The 15,473-nt window shown below is 42.1% G+C and overlaps 1 protein-coding gene across 2 annotated transcripts; it reads right to left on the bottom strand.

The window, feature by feature from the left end:
* Positions 1-2,392: 2,392 nt before the first annotated feature.
* On the bottom strand, positions 2,393-9,786 carry LOC115196146 (transformer-2 protein homolog beta). 2 transcript variants are annotated; one of them, XM_029756762.1, is made up of 8 exons: positions 9,629-9,786; positions 4,958-5,103; positions 4,297-4,456; positions 4,019-4,207; positions 3,768-3,883; positions 3,444-3,665; positions 3,277-3,350; positions 2,393-3,166 (listed from the first exon to the last, which is right to left on the bottom strand). In XM_029756762.1, exons 1-8 carry the CDS (start codon positions 9,659-9,661, stop codon positions 3,156-3,158), a joined length of 951 nt encoding a protein of 316 aa, XP_029612622.1. In that variant the 5' UTR covers positions 9,662-9,786; the 3' UTR covers positions 2,393-3,155. The 2 variants fall into 2 exon arrangements, with proteins under 2 accessions (XP_029612622.1, XP_029612623.1); XM_029756763.1 differs by having other exon boundaries at positions 4,958-6,051; positions 9,629-9,763.
* Between the last annotated feature and the right edge of the window lie 5,687 nt (positions 9,787-15,473).

Genomic DNA, 15,473 nt, shown 5'->3' on the forward strand with positions numbered 1-15,473 from the left:
TCACCAACCAGACAGTCCCAAATGGCTTGTGCCACAGAGGGGACAATGCCTGCCACCGTGGACCATCCAACTCGGAAGCTGAATCCCATGGTCCTGTAGGAGTCCCCTGTCGCCAAGAATCTGAAATATAATTCAAAATAATTATCAATATTGTGTGTAACTTGAATTCTACCCACGTATTATATCTACTCATATAGCTACCTCATTACTGTTTATTATGCTCTACTAATTATATTGTAATACTCATCAAACATATACATATTTAGGGTGTTTTTTACTCACCTTTTGTCTCTCCCACGACGTTATTCCTCTCCTACAACGTCCATCACAAATACATGCACATGATCAATTATGCAAATTAGGTGATGATGTCATTTAGCAACTTTTAGGACAGCCAATAGCTACTTTCCTTACTGAGGAGTTGGCAACACTGCCCGGCTCCAACCATCTGGAGCAGGTGATCGAACTGGCTTCGGTCCAGACCAAAGTAACTTCGGAATTCCTCTCCAAACAGTCGAAACTCTTGAATGAGACGGTGGAACTCCCCTGCCTGCTTTCTGGACTTGAACCATCTCGACCCACACAGATCTGCGCTTTTGGCGGGGCTGGTCCCGGCCTAACAGCGCGATCAAGACCACCTTCCTCAACGTTGGTCTCATTGTTGAAAGAGCCTACTCTGCTCTCTAGACTATTTATTATTGCATTTCGCTCCAAAACTGCTTTTTGGAGGGAAATTATATTATAGGCCCTCACAATTCATTTGTGGATGTCATCGAATAAATAATATACTTGGCAAATACATAAATAAAACATGTAAAGAAATTCTACAGTTAAACTGTTTTTATGTTATCCCACATTTTTTTACTGGATATGTGTACAACACAAATTCAACATTCACATTTTGCTACTTTCTGTCAAGTCTACGCATACAATTTGATGCATACATTCGATAAACCCAACGTTTGCACCACACAGAACGCACTGCAACTGCCTTCTGCAACGCAATGCTGCAAGGCAAACGCAGCGTTCCATTGGAAATTAATGTACTTCTGGTGTATCAAAACGCAATGACAGTCGGTGTTCGAAGCATAATGCACTGCTCTATAACGGGCATTGGATTGAATCCAGGCCTTTTACGCAACGATTCAATCCAAATGAGCGCTGTAGAGCAGCTAGTCAAAGTTGACTTGAAGGTATTTTATGATTGAGCCGACATGTGCAGTGTTTCCACTGAATTCAATTTATGCAAACATTGGGGAAAATGCTATAAAAGCTGCATTGTTGGCTGTCCAGTGTGCTGCACTATGAATTTAATCCAGGCCTTAGAACACCCTCCCCACCAGGATTTGAACCAGGGACCTACCACATGGAAAGGCCTATGTCCTCCATTCACCTTCATCCTACTTCCACAGAGAGGTGTCTTGATTTCACTCATCTATACACCAATCACTTAGCTTTGCCCACTGATTGTTAGGAAGAAATCGGCAACGTGATTCAAACCAGTAACCCGCTGCGTGGCAACCTGATTCTGGGTGTACACATTTTGCATCTGGGGGCAGCTCAGTTCTTGACGGAATTGGCACTCAAGTCGTATACTCTAAATGGCCCTGTCAGTACAGATGAAGGATTTAAATTTGACAGTTTTCTACAGCAGGAAAATAATCCTGCAGTAACAGGAAATGTGAATTATAATTAGACATTTTTGTAGGGGTTGATACATTTTGTGTGGGAAAATCAAGTCTGACATTTAAGTGGAAATTACAAACTTCAGAAGCCTTTTTAAACCTCAAATACACCAAGTTTAAAATTTCCTGCAACAGGGTGATCAAATTAAGAACCTACATCTGTACAGCGATTAGCTCTTAAACTCCACGATTGCTGTTTTAGTAGTTTAGACATCTTGTAGATATCAGTCACTGTAAGCATCAATTGAGCAAACTTTCATCCAACCAATTACATTAGAACAAATGCAGCTCTTCCTCAAGGAAGAGGATAACTAGTCAGTTTCACAACCGAATGCATTCAACCGAAATGTCTTCAGCATTTAACCCGAACCCTCTGAATCAGAGGTGCTGGTGGCTGCCTATGTCACACCACTTTTATAATAATGGGATGCAATGCAAACATGGTCATTGTTGAATAAGAAAAATAAGATCAATGATCTCAATACCTCCCTTTTTCCTTTGCTGGGGTCCTGTGGACATGTGGGCCATAAATATAAAAACCATCACCCTAAAAATGTATCTTAGCCTTTTAATTGTTTATGTTTGTAACAAGACCCTTCTCTGTTGTAAGGTTCACCAATTCCTAAAGCCTCACATATTCTTCACATAATGTTCACCAGTTTGCCACACACCAAGTACAGGAGACATTAAGTATTGACGGACAAAACTTGAAAAGATGCAGTTTTATTATTGCTTGGAATACTGCAGACTTAAAATCATGGTACACCCATACACACAGCACGGGAACTAGGGTAGAGCTTCTAGCTCTTGGCTCTTCTCCCGAACATACAGCAGGAAGAAGTTACCCCCTAACCACTGATATAGGGTAAGATATTTTTTCATCAACCTAAAGGTTAAGGTTAGGATTGGGGGTAAGGTAATCAGATCCTAGAGCTGCATTTACCTTGAGCCCTCTCCCCTAGAGCCTATCGTGCACTAAATATCACTGTACTTCAACACATCTACCCATTAAAAAGGAGCCTGGTGATACAAAATACAGATCAGATGGATTAAACACGGTTCTCCCCAAAGAATGTAAGCGGGGCGCTGCGCCACCTTGTGGACTGGCTGCGCCACTATGTAAAAAACAACCCTACCAAAATTTGCTCAAAATGTGGCAAGTACAGGACAGGAAATGGCAAGTACAGGTGTTCTATACTCAGCAGCAGCACCACCATCTTAAAAAATCCTGGGGAGAACCCTGGATTAACAAATCCACAGCTTCTCTAAACACAACGGGCAAGACTGACAGAAAAAAGCTCATGTACAGAAATCCAACTACTGAATAAATTTAACTAAAATAAACAAAAATATGACTTTATCAAGTTCACAATTACATCCTTTACCATTTCCCTAACTTCCCCAGATATGCACCCCACCCCCGGCCCTAACCCCACAAAAAGTATCATCTTGCCCCTCTTCTCCCTCTGCTCAGTAGTGGCCTGTGGAGACAGGAGGGAGACATTTAGACATTGAGGCCCAACCACTGCGTCACTAGTATATTAGCTGTCAAGTTAACCATGTTAAGCGGTGCTAAGTCTGGTTGACTTACGTGGGGAGTAAGATCGCGAGCGTGAGCGAGACCGGTAAGCCCCTCGGCTGTAGTACGGGGAAGGAGACCTGCGTCTGGAGAGACAACACACAATAAGCATCCACCAACCAACTGCCCCAGCCCTGCGTAGCAACCACTAACTATAAAATCCAGGCCCGGTGTCTCACCTGTAGGACCTGTAGCACTCTCGGTCGTCATAGCGATCGTAGCCGCGGTCATAGCCTCTCTCGTAACCACGGTCACCGCCGCGGTCACCGCCACGGTCACCGCCACGGTCACCACGGTCACCGCCGCGCTCGTAATCCTTCGAGCTACGGCGAGATGAGCTTGAGCTGGGGCCGCCACTTCCTCCTCCACCGCTGCTGCTGCTGCCGCCGCCGCCACCACCACTGGAAAACACGTACGGTTAGAGGATTCACTGAATGTACAACGTGCGTGTGCATCACGTGGGCCATCCCAGATGTGTGAGTCTAAGAAAGACGATCACTCACTATGTGGGCCGTCCCATGTATATCCCAGGGGTAGGTGTGTGTGGTCGTTTGGTGATGGAGAAATCGACCCTGATCCTCCGTCCATCCAACTCCATTCCGTTAGCTCTCTCCTTAGCCTGAAACAGAGGGAGGGTGGAGGAGTGGGACAAAGATGTTTAGAGAAGAGTACAACACATTGATCACTCAAACGTTCTGATTCTTCTCTGTTCTTCCCCTGCAATATCCCCCTTCCTCCCTCCCTGCCTTCCTACCCCATTGGCGTCCTCTCGGACTTCGAAGTAGACGAAGGCGAAGCCACGGGAGCGTCGTGACTGCTGGTCGTAGACGATGCTGACGTCAGCCAGGGGACCGTACTTGGAGAACACGTCTCTCAGATCTCTCTCTGTAGTGTACAGGCTCAGACCAAACACACCCAGGCAGCAGTTCGGGTCCGGGTTGGCCTATAGAGGAGAATTGTTTGAAGGATAGAGGTTGTGTGTGGGGTTTGCCTAAGAGAGTCTCGTCTCCAGAGGTGTGTGTGTGTATGTACCCGGTTGCCAATGTGCCTGCGGCGGTTGGACATGGGGGAGTGGCTGTGGCTCCGACGGCGGCGGTATTCCCCGCTTCGGGATCGGCTACGGGATCGGCGGCGGTGGGAACGGGAGCGAGAGCGGGAATAATGCCTGCGGGAGCTTCTGTGGGAACGAGACCTGGGGAAAATAAAATAAAGGACATGTTAAGAACATTTAAAGCAGGGTTTCTAACTGGTGGCTGATTTTATTTGCCCCCCCCCCCCCCCCCCAAGTTTTTATTGAACATAAGACTAAAAACACCAGCACCAAGTGATTTTATTTTTGGAAATCTGTTCCAAAGTATTCCCACGCATAATAGAGAGGTATATGTGATCGTATAGAAATGTATCATCTCTGCTTGGACTTGCGGTGAATTTGCAGTCTACAAATGATTTGTAATTATGTTCTGGCCCCCTGACCATCCACTCAAGAAATAAAGAAAATCAGCCCACGGCAGAATCTAGTTGATGGTCCCTGATTTAAAGAGTTTAGAAACAAAAACAACATGAATAAAGCCATAACACAAAAACAACGCAAGCTCTTTATGGGGACCTGAACAAAAATACACACTATGCTACCCAGCAACTCCTAAAAGTGTCACCACAAAACCCAAAGCCTCCTTGGAGCTGGGGTTCTTACCTGGATTTGGAGCGGGATCGGGAGTGGGACTTAGACCTGGAGTGTCTGGAGCCATCTTTGGAGCGGGCTGGGGAATGGGCCGGGGAGCGGCTGGCAGACTTCCCAGAACCCCTTGGGCTCACACTCCTGGAAGCGGACCGCGAGTCCTGAATGGGCCAAATACACATAAACACAGGTCAGAATCCAAACACAGAAATGGTCAAGATAGAGAGAGAGGAGGTACAGAAGGAACCTCGCTCAAACCTGCTACAGGCCCCTCTTATATTTCAGCTCCAGTAGTTTAAGAAAAAAAATCATAACATTTCATTAACGACAGGTATTTGTTGTAACTAGATCTGCCTGTTACAGGCGACCAGAGGAAATCTTATAGGCTTAAAGTAGGTGTTAATCTAGTTTAACCTTAACACAGTTCTATGATGAGTGGATTGTTCTCTTACACTCTAGGCAGCGTAGCAGAGTTTAACCTTGCATGTTGAGGACTAGGTAATGTGTCTGAGATGGAGGAACAGTTGGCATGCATGCTTAAGAAGTGTTTCTCACGCCATCCCTCAGGGAGACCCCAACTGTTGCACATTTCCATTTTAGTACACCTGATTCAATTTGAGAAAGAGCTTGAGATTTTGTTGAATCCGGTGTACCAGTGGTGGAAGAGAACAAACAGGTGTAATGACTGGGGGTCCTTGAGGGATGGCTTGGGAAACACTGCTTTAGAAAACAGAATGAGAGAGGGAGAAATAGGATTGTAGAAATAACATAGCAGGCTATAGGGAATTAACCATACCCCCGAACACCTCTCATAACTTCATCACTTCTTTAACTTCATAACTTCAAAACAACCATCTCTTTTCTTCTTTCTTCATCTGTTTCACACCATTTCTGACTTCATTTTTCTCTCCTCTTCCCCCACTTCCTTCCTCCCATTTGATTTCTGCCATTACATCACTCTACCAGTGGACAGCGTGGCCGCTCGCTTCTGCCAGCTTCATTTACATTAGCATGCATCAACACCATCAGCTTCATCAAATATGCCCTTTAACAACTTCAAACTTCATATCTGAAACTTCTTCCGCCATTTTGCTTCTTCCCAACTCAACCTTAACGAAAAACAGACAAGGATGATAAAAAGGGTTGGTTTTTTTTAATAAGAGCTACAGAGGTCAAAATGTGCAAAAACCAGGCTCGTAACACTCAATTCAGACTAAATAAGTTGTCTCACCTGAAAAGCATTAAATCAAAGCAATGTTAAGGAAATATGTATATTGATTTCTCTGAAATGCACAACATCAGAATATGATGAATGAAGACTAGAAAAGTTATAAAATCATGGTGTTCTTTAATCCTAGTCCGAGGGTCACACAAGGAGTGCAGGCTTTTGTTCCAGCCCAGTACTAGCACATCTGGTTTATCAAGCCCTTGGACCAAGATTGAAGAAATGCTATAATAAATCTGAGTAAGGGTTAAAAGTAAATTAGCTACTTCTTTCAATGCCGCATTCAGTATAACATTTGTTTGTGTGTGATTTAAAACAAAAATGGCTTTTGCAGAAGGATCATTACAGTGCAACTAAATATAGGACTAACTTTAGAAAAAAGACAGTAATCTCACATGGGTGGTGCCATGTTGAAGAGCTTGATACATTGTAACTGACTAATGAATAGCTACAGAGTTTATGCCGGATAATGTGATATAACCAAAGACTGTTGGTGTCCATTACTGGGCAATAGAGAAAGGCCCCATACAAACCACCGCCATAGGTTTTTCAACAAACCTGTTCTTGGTGATACTTTTTCACTAAAACGAGAACAAAGAAAGTACCTTTAAAAAGTCTGTTTCAAATTGCCGGCGGCTCTACAAAAACCAGCGAAAACTCTAAAGATAATAAATCCATGTTCTGTATCGCGCAAGATGGTTCCTCGCCAGCTTAGCTGCCGCACATCTAGGATTTCCCAGCATCTTTGCAGAAACTACTAGTTTCTATGCAACGGGGCCATGTATAGAAGTAGATGACAGCGCTTTATATAGTGTGACCAAAACAAAGGACTACACACATGCTGGAAGCATATCTCACTCCATACAAAACATGGATTTATAATTTTTCTGAATGTGTGTTTTTGTAGAACCACCTGCAACTGACATTTAAGATACTTTCTTCGTTCTCGACTCGGTGGAAAAAGTATTGCCAAGAACATGTCAGTTAAAATCTATGGTGGCGGTTTGTATGCACATGCTTCAACAGGGCAGAAGTCTGTGTGTTGTTGAGATTCTGGATGGCCATTGGCCAGATGGCTAGCAACAATAAAAAGATGCTGTCATGTGGGGAATCGTAGGTTGTTATTGCTACCATATCTTGTTTTGACTCATGTCACATCTACGCTAATATGGCTAAAATTCCCTAGCTAACCAACAACTGTAACGATGCATGAGAGACAAGTGCTCATTGTGCAAATATATTTATGTTTTCAATAAACAGTGGAGACGAAATATAGTTTAGATGTTGTCAACAATCTATAGGCTGGTTTATGCTTTGTCTATCAACATGTCTTTAGACAATTCGAATACGACAAGTGTCACTAGTCAAAACAACACTTAATTTATACTCCGTGGACATTGCAGTGGGAAGATATTGTATATATATTTTTGAAATATACAATTTGCCCTTGCTACAGCGGTCTCCTAATACAGTACTAGTAAAGGCCCAGCGCACTACTTCTGTGAAAAAAAATCTCTCATATATATAAAAAGACAGATAATTAAAGTTCAACTTTGACCCCATTGCTGCTGTTGTCATGTTACCTGACAGACAGTGCACAAGTTCTTAAATTCTCTGGAAGAATGACCTGCTTTTATTTCATCACACTCACAACCATAAGCTATTTTCTGTAATTTTCTTGCCATTCATTTATAAATAATGATCTTGTTTATTTTCCTGTAATAATGTAGGGTGTTCACTGAAATACAGATACATTCAAGAGAGTTCTACTAAAGTAATGTCTAAACGTAGTTTTCTATGTCATTATGAATCACATTCAACTAATCAGATTGTTCTCTACAATATTATAGTGTTGATTAAATAAGAACGTTGGTTTGTTGCGACAGTTGCTAGTATAAACTGCCCAGCTCTTGGTTGTATCTCTTCCATTTTTCAGCATTGGGAGGTAACATTTAGAGGCGTCTCCGCGGTTTGGACCAATCAAAGTAAACTTGATACCCTTGTCATTTTCAACACCAGATCAGTGGCTTTGTATTCCTCTAACCCCGGGTCAATCAACAGTCTTAGCTTTGTAAATTAAGAAATATATAGACCCAATTTAGTTTTGTATTCCGCAGATTTCCTTTAGAAAAAACCCATGTTATCACACAGGAACCTGTAGCGACTACCTTGTCCGTTGACGTTTGAAGATAGCGCCATTCTGCCCGCAGCGCAGTGAGAGCGTTCTATTGAGCAGCGACCACTTTTTGACCATGGCCATAATTACATTCTATTCACTTTAATCATTCTAAATAGTCTAATTTGTGAATGATATATGGTAGAAACAGTTTGGACTATTGATGCATCTCTTTTTTTATAAACATTGAATAAGATAATTTTATGGGTGTACACCCTAAGTAATGAATAAACAATTGCTTTATTTAACAATTGCTTTATTTAAGACATTGTCAGCTATGATATGGTCGTTATTTGAACTGGCTAGCCAGCTAGCTAACAAGCTAGAAACTAACAAAAACATTGTTTAGAAAGTTACTTTTACTTGCCTGGTATGCCAGATTGAAATATACTGTATTACATTTTTAAACAGATGGGTTTATGCTATTTTGGACCACCAGGCAGCTGTTGTGTGGCAGCCTGTCATTTTTGTGTTTGTCGTCGTGAAGCCTGTCATGTTTGCGTTTATACTTTTTCATAACAAGTTTGATGTCACTGCAACAACTGTCTACATGCATGTTGATAGACTAACTTTAAACCAGCCTTAAAATTAAGCCAACTCCTTCTATTTCGCCCCATAATTACGCACGCGTCAGTTTTGTCGCAAAACAACCAACCCGTCTATTGGTGTCTATGGTAGACACCCAGTTAAGTCGACCGGAACTGCCTTTCCCCCCCCCCTTATGGTAAACGGCACGAGTGAACCATCTTCATTTATCCACCATTTTTTGTTATGTCACATTATCTGGTATACAATCTGTAATTAGCTAAGTGACTGCAGCAGTAAGTGAGAACGAGACGTAAACCACTTCGCTAGTTAGCTACTAATCTATAGTTATATATTGCATTCACCTGCAATGATGAGTAAATGTACATTGGTAACTGTTTCTCGCCAGCAGTCTCAGACTCGTTAATTCAAAATGTAGTTACTTGATGTGAATTAGCTAACGTTAAAACAGCTGCAAACCACTTGGCCTGATTGGGCTAACATATGCTAGCGTTAAGTTGCAAAATACACTGAATAAAAAGACACCAATGTTAACATAAATGAGTAAATGGACATTAAATTAGAAAATATAAACGGTACAAAATCAATACAGTCGATGCAAATCAATGCTCTTAACTACATCATGGTTGTGCTAACTAGCGTTAGCCGCCTAGCTAGGCTAGGGCATAATGGCGTCTTTGAGTCTGCTCATTTTAGGGCAAGAATAGATCTTCGGTAGTTCGTGGTTGATTATACGCACCCGCTCGCCAAAATCCTTTTCGTTGTCGCTCATTTCTTGTCGATATAAAATTAACTGGTTTATTTCGTTGACTAATAATATGTTATCAAGTGAAGCGAAACACTGCTACTCGCCTCCGTTTCCTTAGCGCCGCATTTACTGACGCATGAGTAAGTCAAAAGCGGATGTGACGCTTGAACAACCACAGTGATTAGACGGGAAAGTCTAAACCAGATAGGAAGAGTGGCTCAATTTGGCGGAAAAACGGTCTCCCTCCAACAGGTGGCGGTTGTTTCACCGACCAAGCAAGGAGTTTTTATATGGAGGTGAATGAATGGTTGGTTTATTTGCTACCTGAGGTCTATTTGATCGAATAGACGTTTGGTAATGCTTAAGTTGTTACGAGTGTACCGATAACCAATACACACAGGCAGTTAGAAAAGCCAAGGCGGGGAACAAAATGGCGCCGTTGAGAGAACACGGTGTTTCAGCGAGCTCACGCGGTATTCGTAAATTTATATTCTTACATTAATCTCCTAGTTTGAAAAAGTGGTAGAATTGGCTAAATAAGTTACCCTACAATGAGTCTTGGCGACTATTTCTCAAAAATCTCCGACAACATGCCCAACAGAGCTACTAAGAAGTCGACCAAAACCGCCATCCCTGTAGAGGTGCAGGAGGAGCTAGCTAACGTTAGCGAATCTAACAATATTGCGGATCCAGGCACAATGGACCTGGTGATTCAAAGGATGACAGATAACATTACTAAAGTGATCGATGTTAAGATAAGAACAGTCCTGGAAGCAATAGCAGGCCATTCAGCTGAACTACAGAGGGTTGTCAAACGTGTTGATGAGGCGGAAGGAAGAATTGCTACTGTGGAAACTTCAACTACATCCATGGACACTAAGATAAAAGCACTTGAGAAGCAGGTGCGCGAAATGGCGGAGCACATTGACGACTTGGATAATCGAGGACGAAGATGCAATATCCGTGTTGTGGGACTTCCGGAAAATTTTGAAGGGACACGTTCAGTAACATTTTTTGAGGAATGGATCCCTGGCTACCTACAAATGGACACTAAGGCTGGTCGTGTGAAGCTAGACAGAGCACATCGCTCTCTAGCACCGATAACCGGTCCCAATCAGCGCCCACGACCAGTGGTTATAAAGTTCCACAACTTTACCGACAAGCAGCGCGTCATGGATGCGGCTAGAAACATCGGTTCTGACGGTAGTCAACGTAAAGGTCCAAAGGTCTCATTCTTCAATGATTATTCCACAGCGGTTGTACGAAGGCGCAAAGCGTTTGATGAGGTGAAGGCTCGACTCAAGAGAATGAAGATCGACTACGCACTGCTGTACCCGGCCACATTGAAGATTATGGTCAACGGATCGCCTAAAAAAACTCTACACATCTGAAGAGGCTGCTGCGTTTATTGACTCTCTCGGGTAAATAACCTTAAGCTGCACCTCCGCAGCATAGGATAACGTCTTATTTTATTTTGAATCTGATCATGAAACAGTGGTGTAAGTTCTCATGTGCTCCTGTTCAGTAATATTCGTATCAGTATTATTTTTCTTGCTAAAGTAACTGCCGCCGTAGCTCAGACTGAGATATAACCTATATTGGTGCCCAGGCTTGGTTTTAGGTGGAAGAGCCTCAATCTTCTTCTATTGATTTTAATTTCCACATATATAAAGGATGAGGCTATTGAGTGGCAATGCGGACTTAAGAGTCTACATTGGAAAGTTGAAATCCCCTGCATGTTAGCTAGTGGGAAAACCCCTTTTTGGATTTTTACATGTTTAATTTTTGGGTTTTGTATAGTTCGAGTTCAGGGTTCATATCGTTTGTTTACGCTCAGTGAGATAGAGGAGAGTTCAACACATGGAAAAAGGTACCACCCCATTTTTACAGTAGGATTCAGTCTGGACATTGAATGGTCAAAGCGCAATGGCAGGTAACAGACTACGTGTATGTACATGGAACATTAGAGGGAGCCATAACCCCATTAAAAGGAAGAAGATACTATCCTTTTTGAAAAAAGAAAATATTGATATTGCCCTGTTGCAAGAAACCCATTTGAATGATAAGGAGCATCTGAAATTACAACAAGGGGGGTTTGGTCAAGTGTTTTTCTCATCATTTACATCCAGAAGTAGAGGTGTAGCAATTCTTGTGAAAAAGAACCTACCACTTAAGTCTTGAAGTGTGTGAAAGATAAATTGGGTCGCTTTGTTATAATTAATGGTACTTTACAAGGGCAGAGCATTTCCATAATGAATATTTACTTCCCCCCTGCCCACCCCCCTGACTTCCTCACTAAGGTATTTCTAGACTTTTCAGAATTAAACTCAGACACTGCAGTGGTCGGAGGGGATTTTAATTGTTTGTTGAACCCCCTTATTGATAAGCTTCCCAGTGGTATAGCCTCACTCTCTCCTCAAGCTAAGTCACTTACAGCCATTTATGATGATCTGGGGTATGCTGATGTTTGGAGAGCTTTTCATCCCTCCAACAGAGAGTTCACTTTTTTCTCTGCACCTCATGGATGTCAGACTAGAATAGATGACTTTTTTATGCCCAGGACGTCGCTGCAGTCTGTTTTATCCGCTAGGATAGGAAGCATAGTCATATCTGATCATGCGGAGGTGATCCTGGACATAAAACTCAACGGGGCATTCAATCAGTCAAGACATTGGAGGTTGAATACAACCATTCTTAAAGACCATACATTCACATCATATTTTATTACAGAGTTTAAAGCATTTTTCTCTATTAACTCTCAATCAACAGATAACCCCTCACTCCTTTGGGAAACCTGTAAGGCGTACGCCAGGGGTCTGATTATGTCATACGCAGCCACTAAGAGGCGGAAAAAGCGTGAAAAGCAAAAAACACTAGAGGGTGAATTGGGAACTAAAGAGAAGGACTACATTAAAACTCCCACTCCTGCCCTATTAAAGGAAATATCAGTCATTAGATCAACGCTGGACTCCCTCCTAACACAGGACGCTGAAAAGAAAATGAGATTTGTCAAGCAAAAGCTATATGAACATGGCGATAAGCCAGGAAAGTACTTGGCGTACCTAGCTAAAAAGAGAGCTGACTCACAGTCAATTGCGGCTATTACTGATTCTGATGGCAATCATTTATATGAAAATAAATTGATAAATGACTCATTTAAGACATTTTATGCAAATCTTTACGCCTCAGAACTGCCAAATGACGCACCCAAGTTAATGGAGAACTTCTTTTCTAAGATTGAGCTCCCTACTATCTCTGAAGAACAGAAGTATCTCCTTAATGCCCCTATTACTGAGGAAGAGATAATGTCCGCAATTAAGAATCTGCAAAATGGTAAGGCCCCAGGACCGGACGGGTTTTGTAGTGAGTTCTATAAAGAGTTCCATGGCCTTATCCTTGAGCCATTGCGTGATATGTTTAACCCCTCATTTTCAAATGACCAGCTCCCCCAAACGCTGCGAGAAGCCAACATATCACTTATTCTCAAAAAGGGAAAATGTCCAGAGTCTTGTTCCTCGTACAGACCAATTTCCCTTCTGAATGTGGATAGAAAATTGCTTTCTAAAATTCTAGCCACAAGATTAGAGGACTCACTGCCACTAATTGTGAAAGGAGACCAAACTGGCTTCATTAAGGGACGTAGGTCATGTAACAATGTCAGACGGCTCCTTAATGTAATTGAAGTCTACCAACAAAGTGCTATGGATGGTCTTGTGCTCTCCCTAGATGCTGAGAAAGCATTTGATCGTGTGGAGTGGTCTTACCTATTCTTTGCTCTAAATACATTTGGTCTGGGGGACAACTTTATAAAATGGGTGAAAGTTTTATATGATGATCCTCAGGCTGCTGTCCTTACTAATGGACTACGGTCAAATAGCTTCTCTATACACAGAGGTACCAGACAGGGCTGTCCTCTGTCCCCCCTCCTATTTGCACTTGTTATGGAACCACTGGCCGAGGCCATCAGCAGCCCCTGTATAGCCCCTGCTATACAGGGGCTGCTCATTGGTGATGTTCACCATAAAATAAGCTTGTATGCTGATGATGTCCTGATATTTATTTCTAATCCCGAGACTTCAATCACATCTCTGATTAACACTATTGAGTTATTCAGCGAATTCTCAGGCTACAAGATTAACCTAACTAAATCAGAGGCTATGCCACTTGGTAACCTTCACTCTGTACCTAACACTTCTCCCCCCTTCCCTTTTAAATGGTCTCCCTCAGGTTTTACGTATCTGGGTATATTTGTAACTCCTAAATTCCAACAAATGTACAAAGCCAATTTTGTTCCCTTGTTTGACACAATAAGACAGGATCTGGAGCGCTGGAACTCTCTTCCGATTTCATGGTTGGGTAGAATATCCCTCTTGAAAAGGAACATTTTACCTAGGCTACTTTACCCAATCCAAATGATCCCAGTATTACTCTCCAATAAGGTAATAAAGGATGTAAATGGATGGCTAAGTTCCTTTTATATGGAGTAAACGCAAGCCAAGACTTAAGATGGCAATATTGCAGCTGCCAAATTCTATGGGTGGCTTGGATCTACCCAATATCAGGCTCTATCAGTGGTGTGCCCACCTATGTTATATTTCGGACTGGATCACAAACGATGACTCCTCTATTTGGTTAGACATTGAGACTTCTCTTTCAAAATACCCTTTACAGGACCTTTTGTTTTTCACAAGTTTCAAGTCTGTAAAAGATTGCTGTAACAACCCCATTACACTTAACACACTCAAAGTATGGAGGTCAGTTCAACGTTTCCTGGGAAGGTCCAAACTAACCTCTGCTCTTACCCCAATTCTTAACAACCCAGATTTTGTTCCAGGATTGCTGGATGCTGGCTTTAACGTTTGGCTTAATAAGGGCATACGCAGACTAAATGACTTATTTGCGGATAAGATTTTATTGTCATTTGAGCAGATGGTCGAGAAATATCAACTCCCAAAGCAGGACTTTTTCCGTTTCCTACAAGTAAGACACTATATTCTGAAGAGCACCACCTTAATTGGTAACCCTGATATGTCTGTCATTGAAAGAATGCTTTTTTCCCCACAAAGGAAAATGTCTGTAAGTCTGTTTTATGATGCTTTAAGGTCCTTTTCCGCTGTCGACACACAGAGGGTGAAACAAGTGTGGGAGAAAGAACTGTCTGTTACCATTGTCGAAAAGATGTGGGAGGACATTTGGAAATATGCAAAAACAATATCTATATGTAATCGTACTAGAGCAATTCAATTAAGAATAATACACAGATTGCATATATCCCCAAATCGCAGACATGCATTTAGCCCCGCTTCCTCCTCTCCTCAGTGTCTCAAATGTAAAACTGATACAGGCACCCTAACACATTGTTTATGGTCATGTCCCAAAATACAAAGATATTGGTCTGGTGTTCTGCAAGAGATTGAAAAGATCCTAGGGGTCGATCTAGAATTGGACCCAGTTTCTCTACTGTTAGGTCTCCCTAGTAGGCATGTAACTTCTGTGGGTAAGAGGAGGCTTTACAACATCCTCACCTTCGCAGCGAGGAAAAACATACTTTTACAGTGGATTAGTGATAAGGTTCCCTCTATTAAAGATTGGCATAAGATACTATTTGAATGGGTGCCGCTGGAATATCTGACATGTACATTGCACTCTAAGACAGATCAGTTCTACAAAGTATGGGAACCTTACCTAAATTACCTAGAACCTGGAGTATCAGCTATTATGCTGCAAGGATTCTCTTAGAGGGGTGATCTATGTATTCCAGAATTACACTGTACGGTCCGTGTGGGGAACTCAATTTCTTGGTTTAAATTGAGCATTTTATTTTCTTTTATTTATT

The sequence above is a fragment of the Salmo trutta genome, chromosome 6 (genome assembly GCF_901001165.1).
Source record: "Salmo trutta chromosome 6, fSalTru1.1, whole genome shotgun sequence".
NCBI lineage: Eukaryota > Metazoa > Chordata > Actinopteri > Salmoniformes > Salmonidae > Salmo > Salmo trutta.

What these genes read in the sequence shown, in the direction of transcription:
- LOC115196146 (XM_029756762.1), bottom strand. Translation starts at nt 9,661, where the DNA reads ATGAGCGACAACGAAAAGGATTTTGGCGAGCGG. An exon ending in GCAGGCACATTGGCAACCGG is followed by an intron (nt 4,208 to 4,296) that starts GTACATACACAC and finishes TCTCCTCTATAG; the next exon opens with GCCAACCCGGACCCGAACTG. An exon ending in TCCGAGAGGACGCCAATGGG is followed by an intron (nt 3,884 to 4,018) that starts GTAGGAAGGCAG and finishes CCTCTGTTTCAG; the next exon opens with GCTAAGGAGAGAGCTAACGG.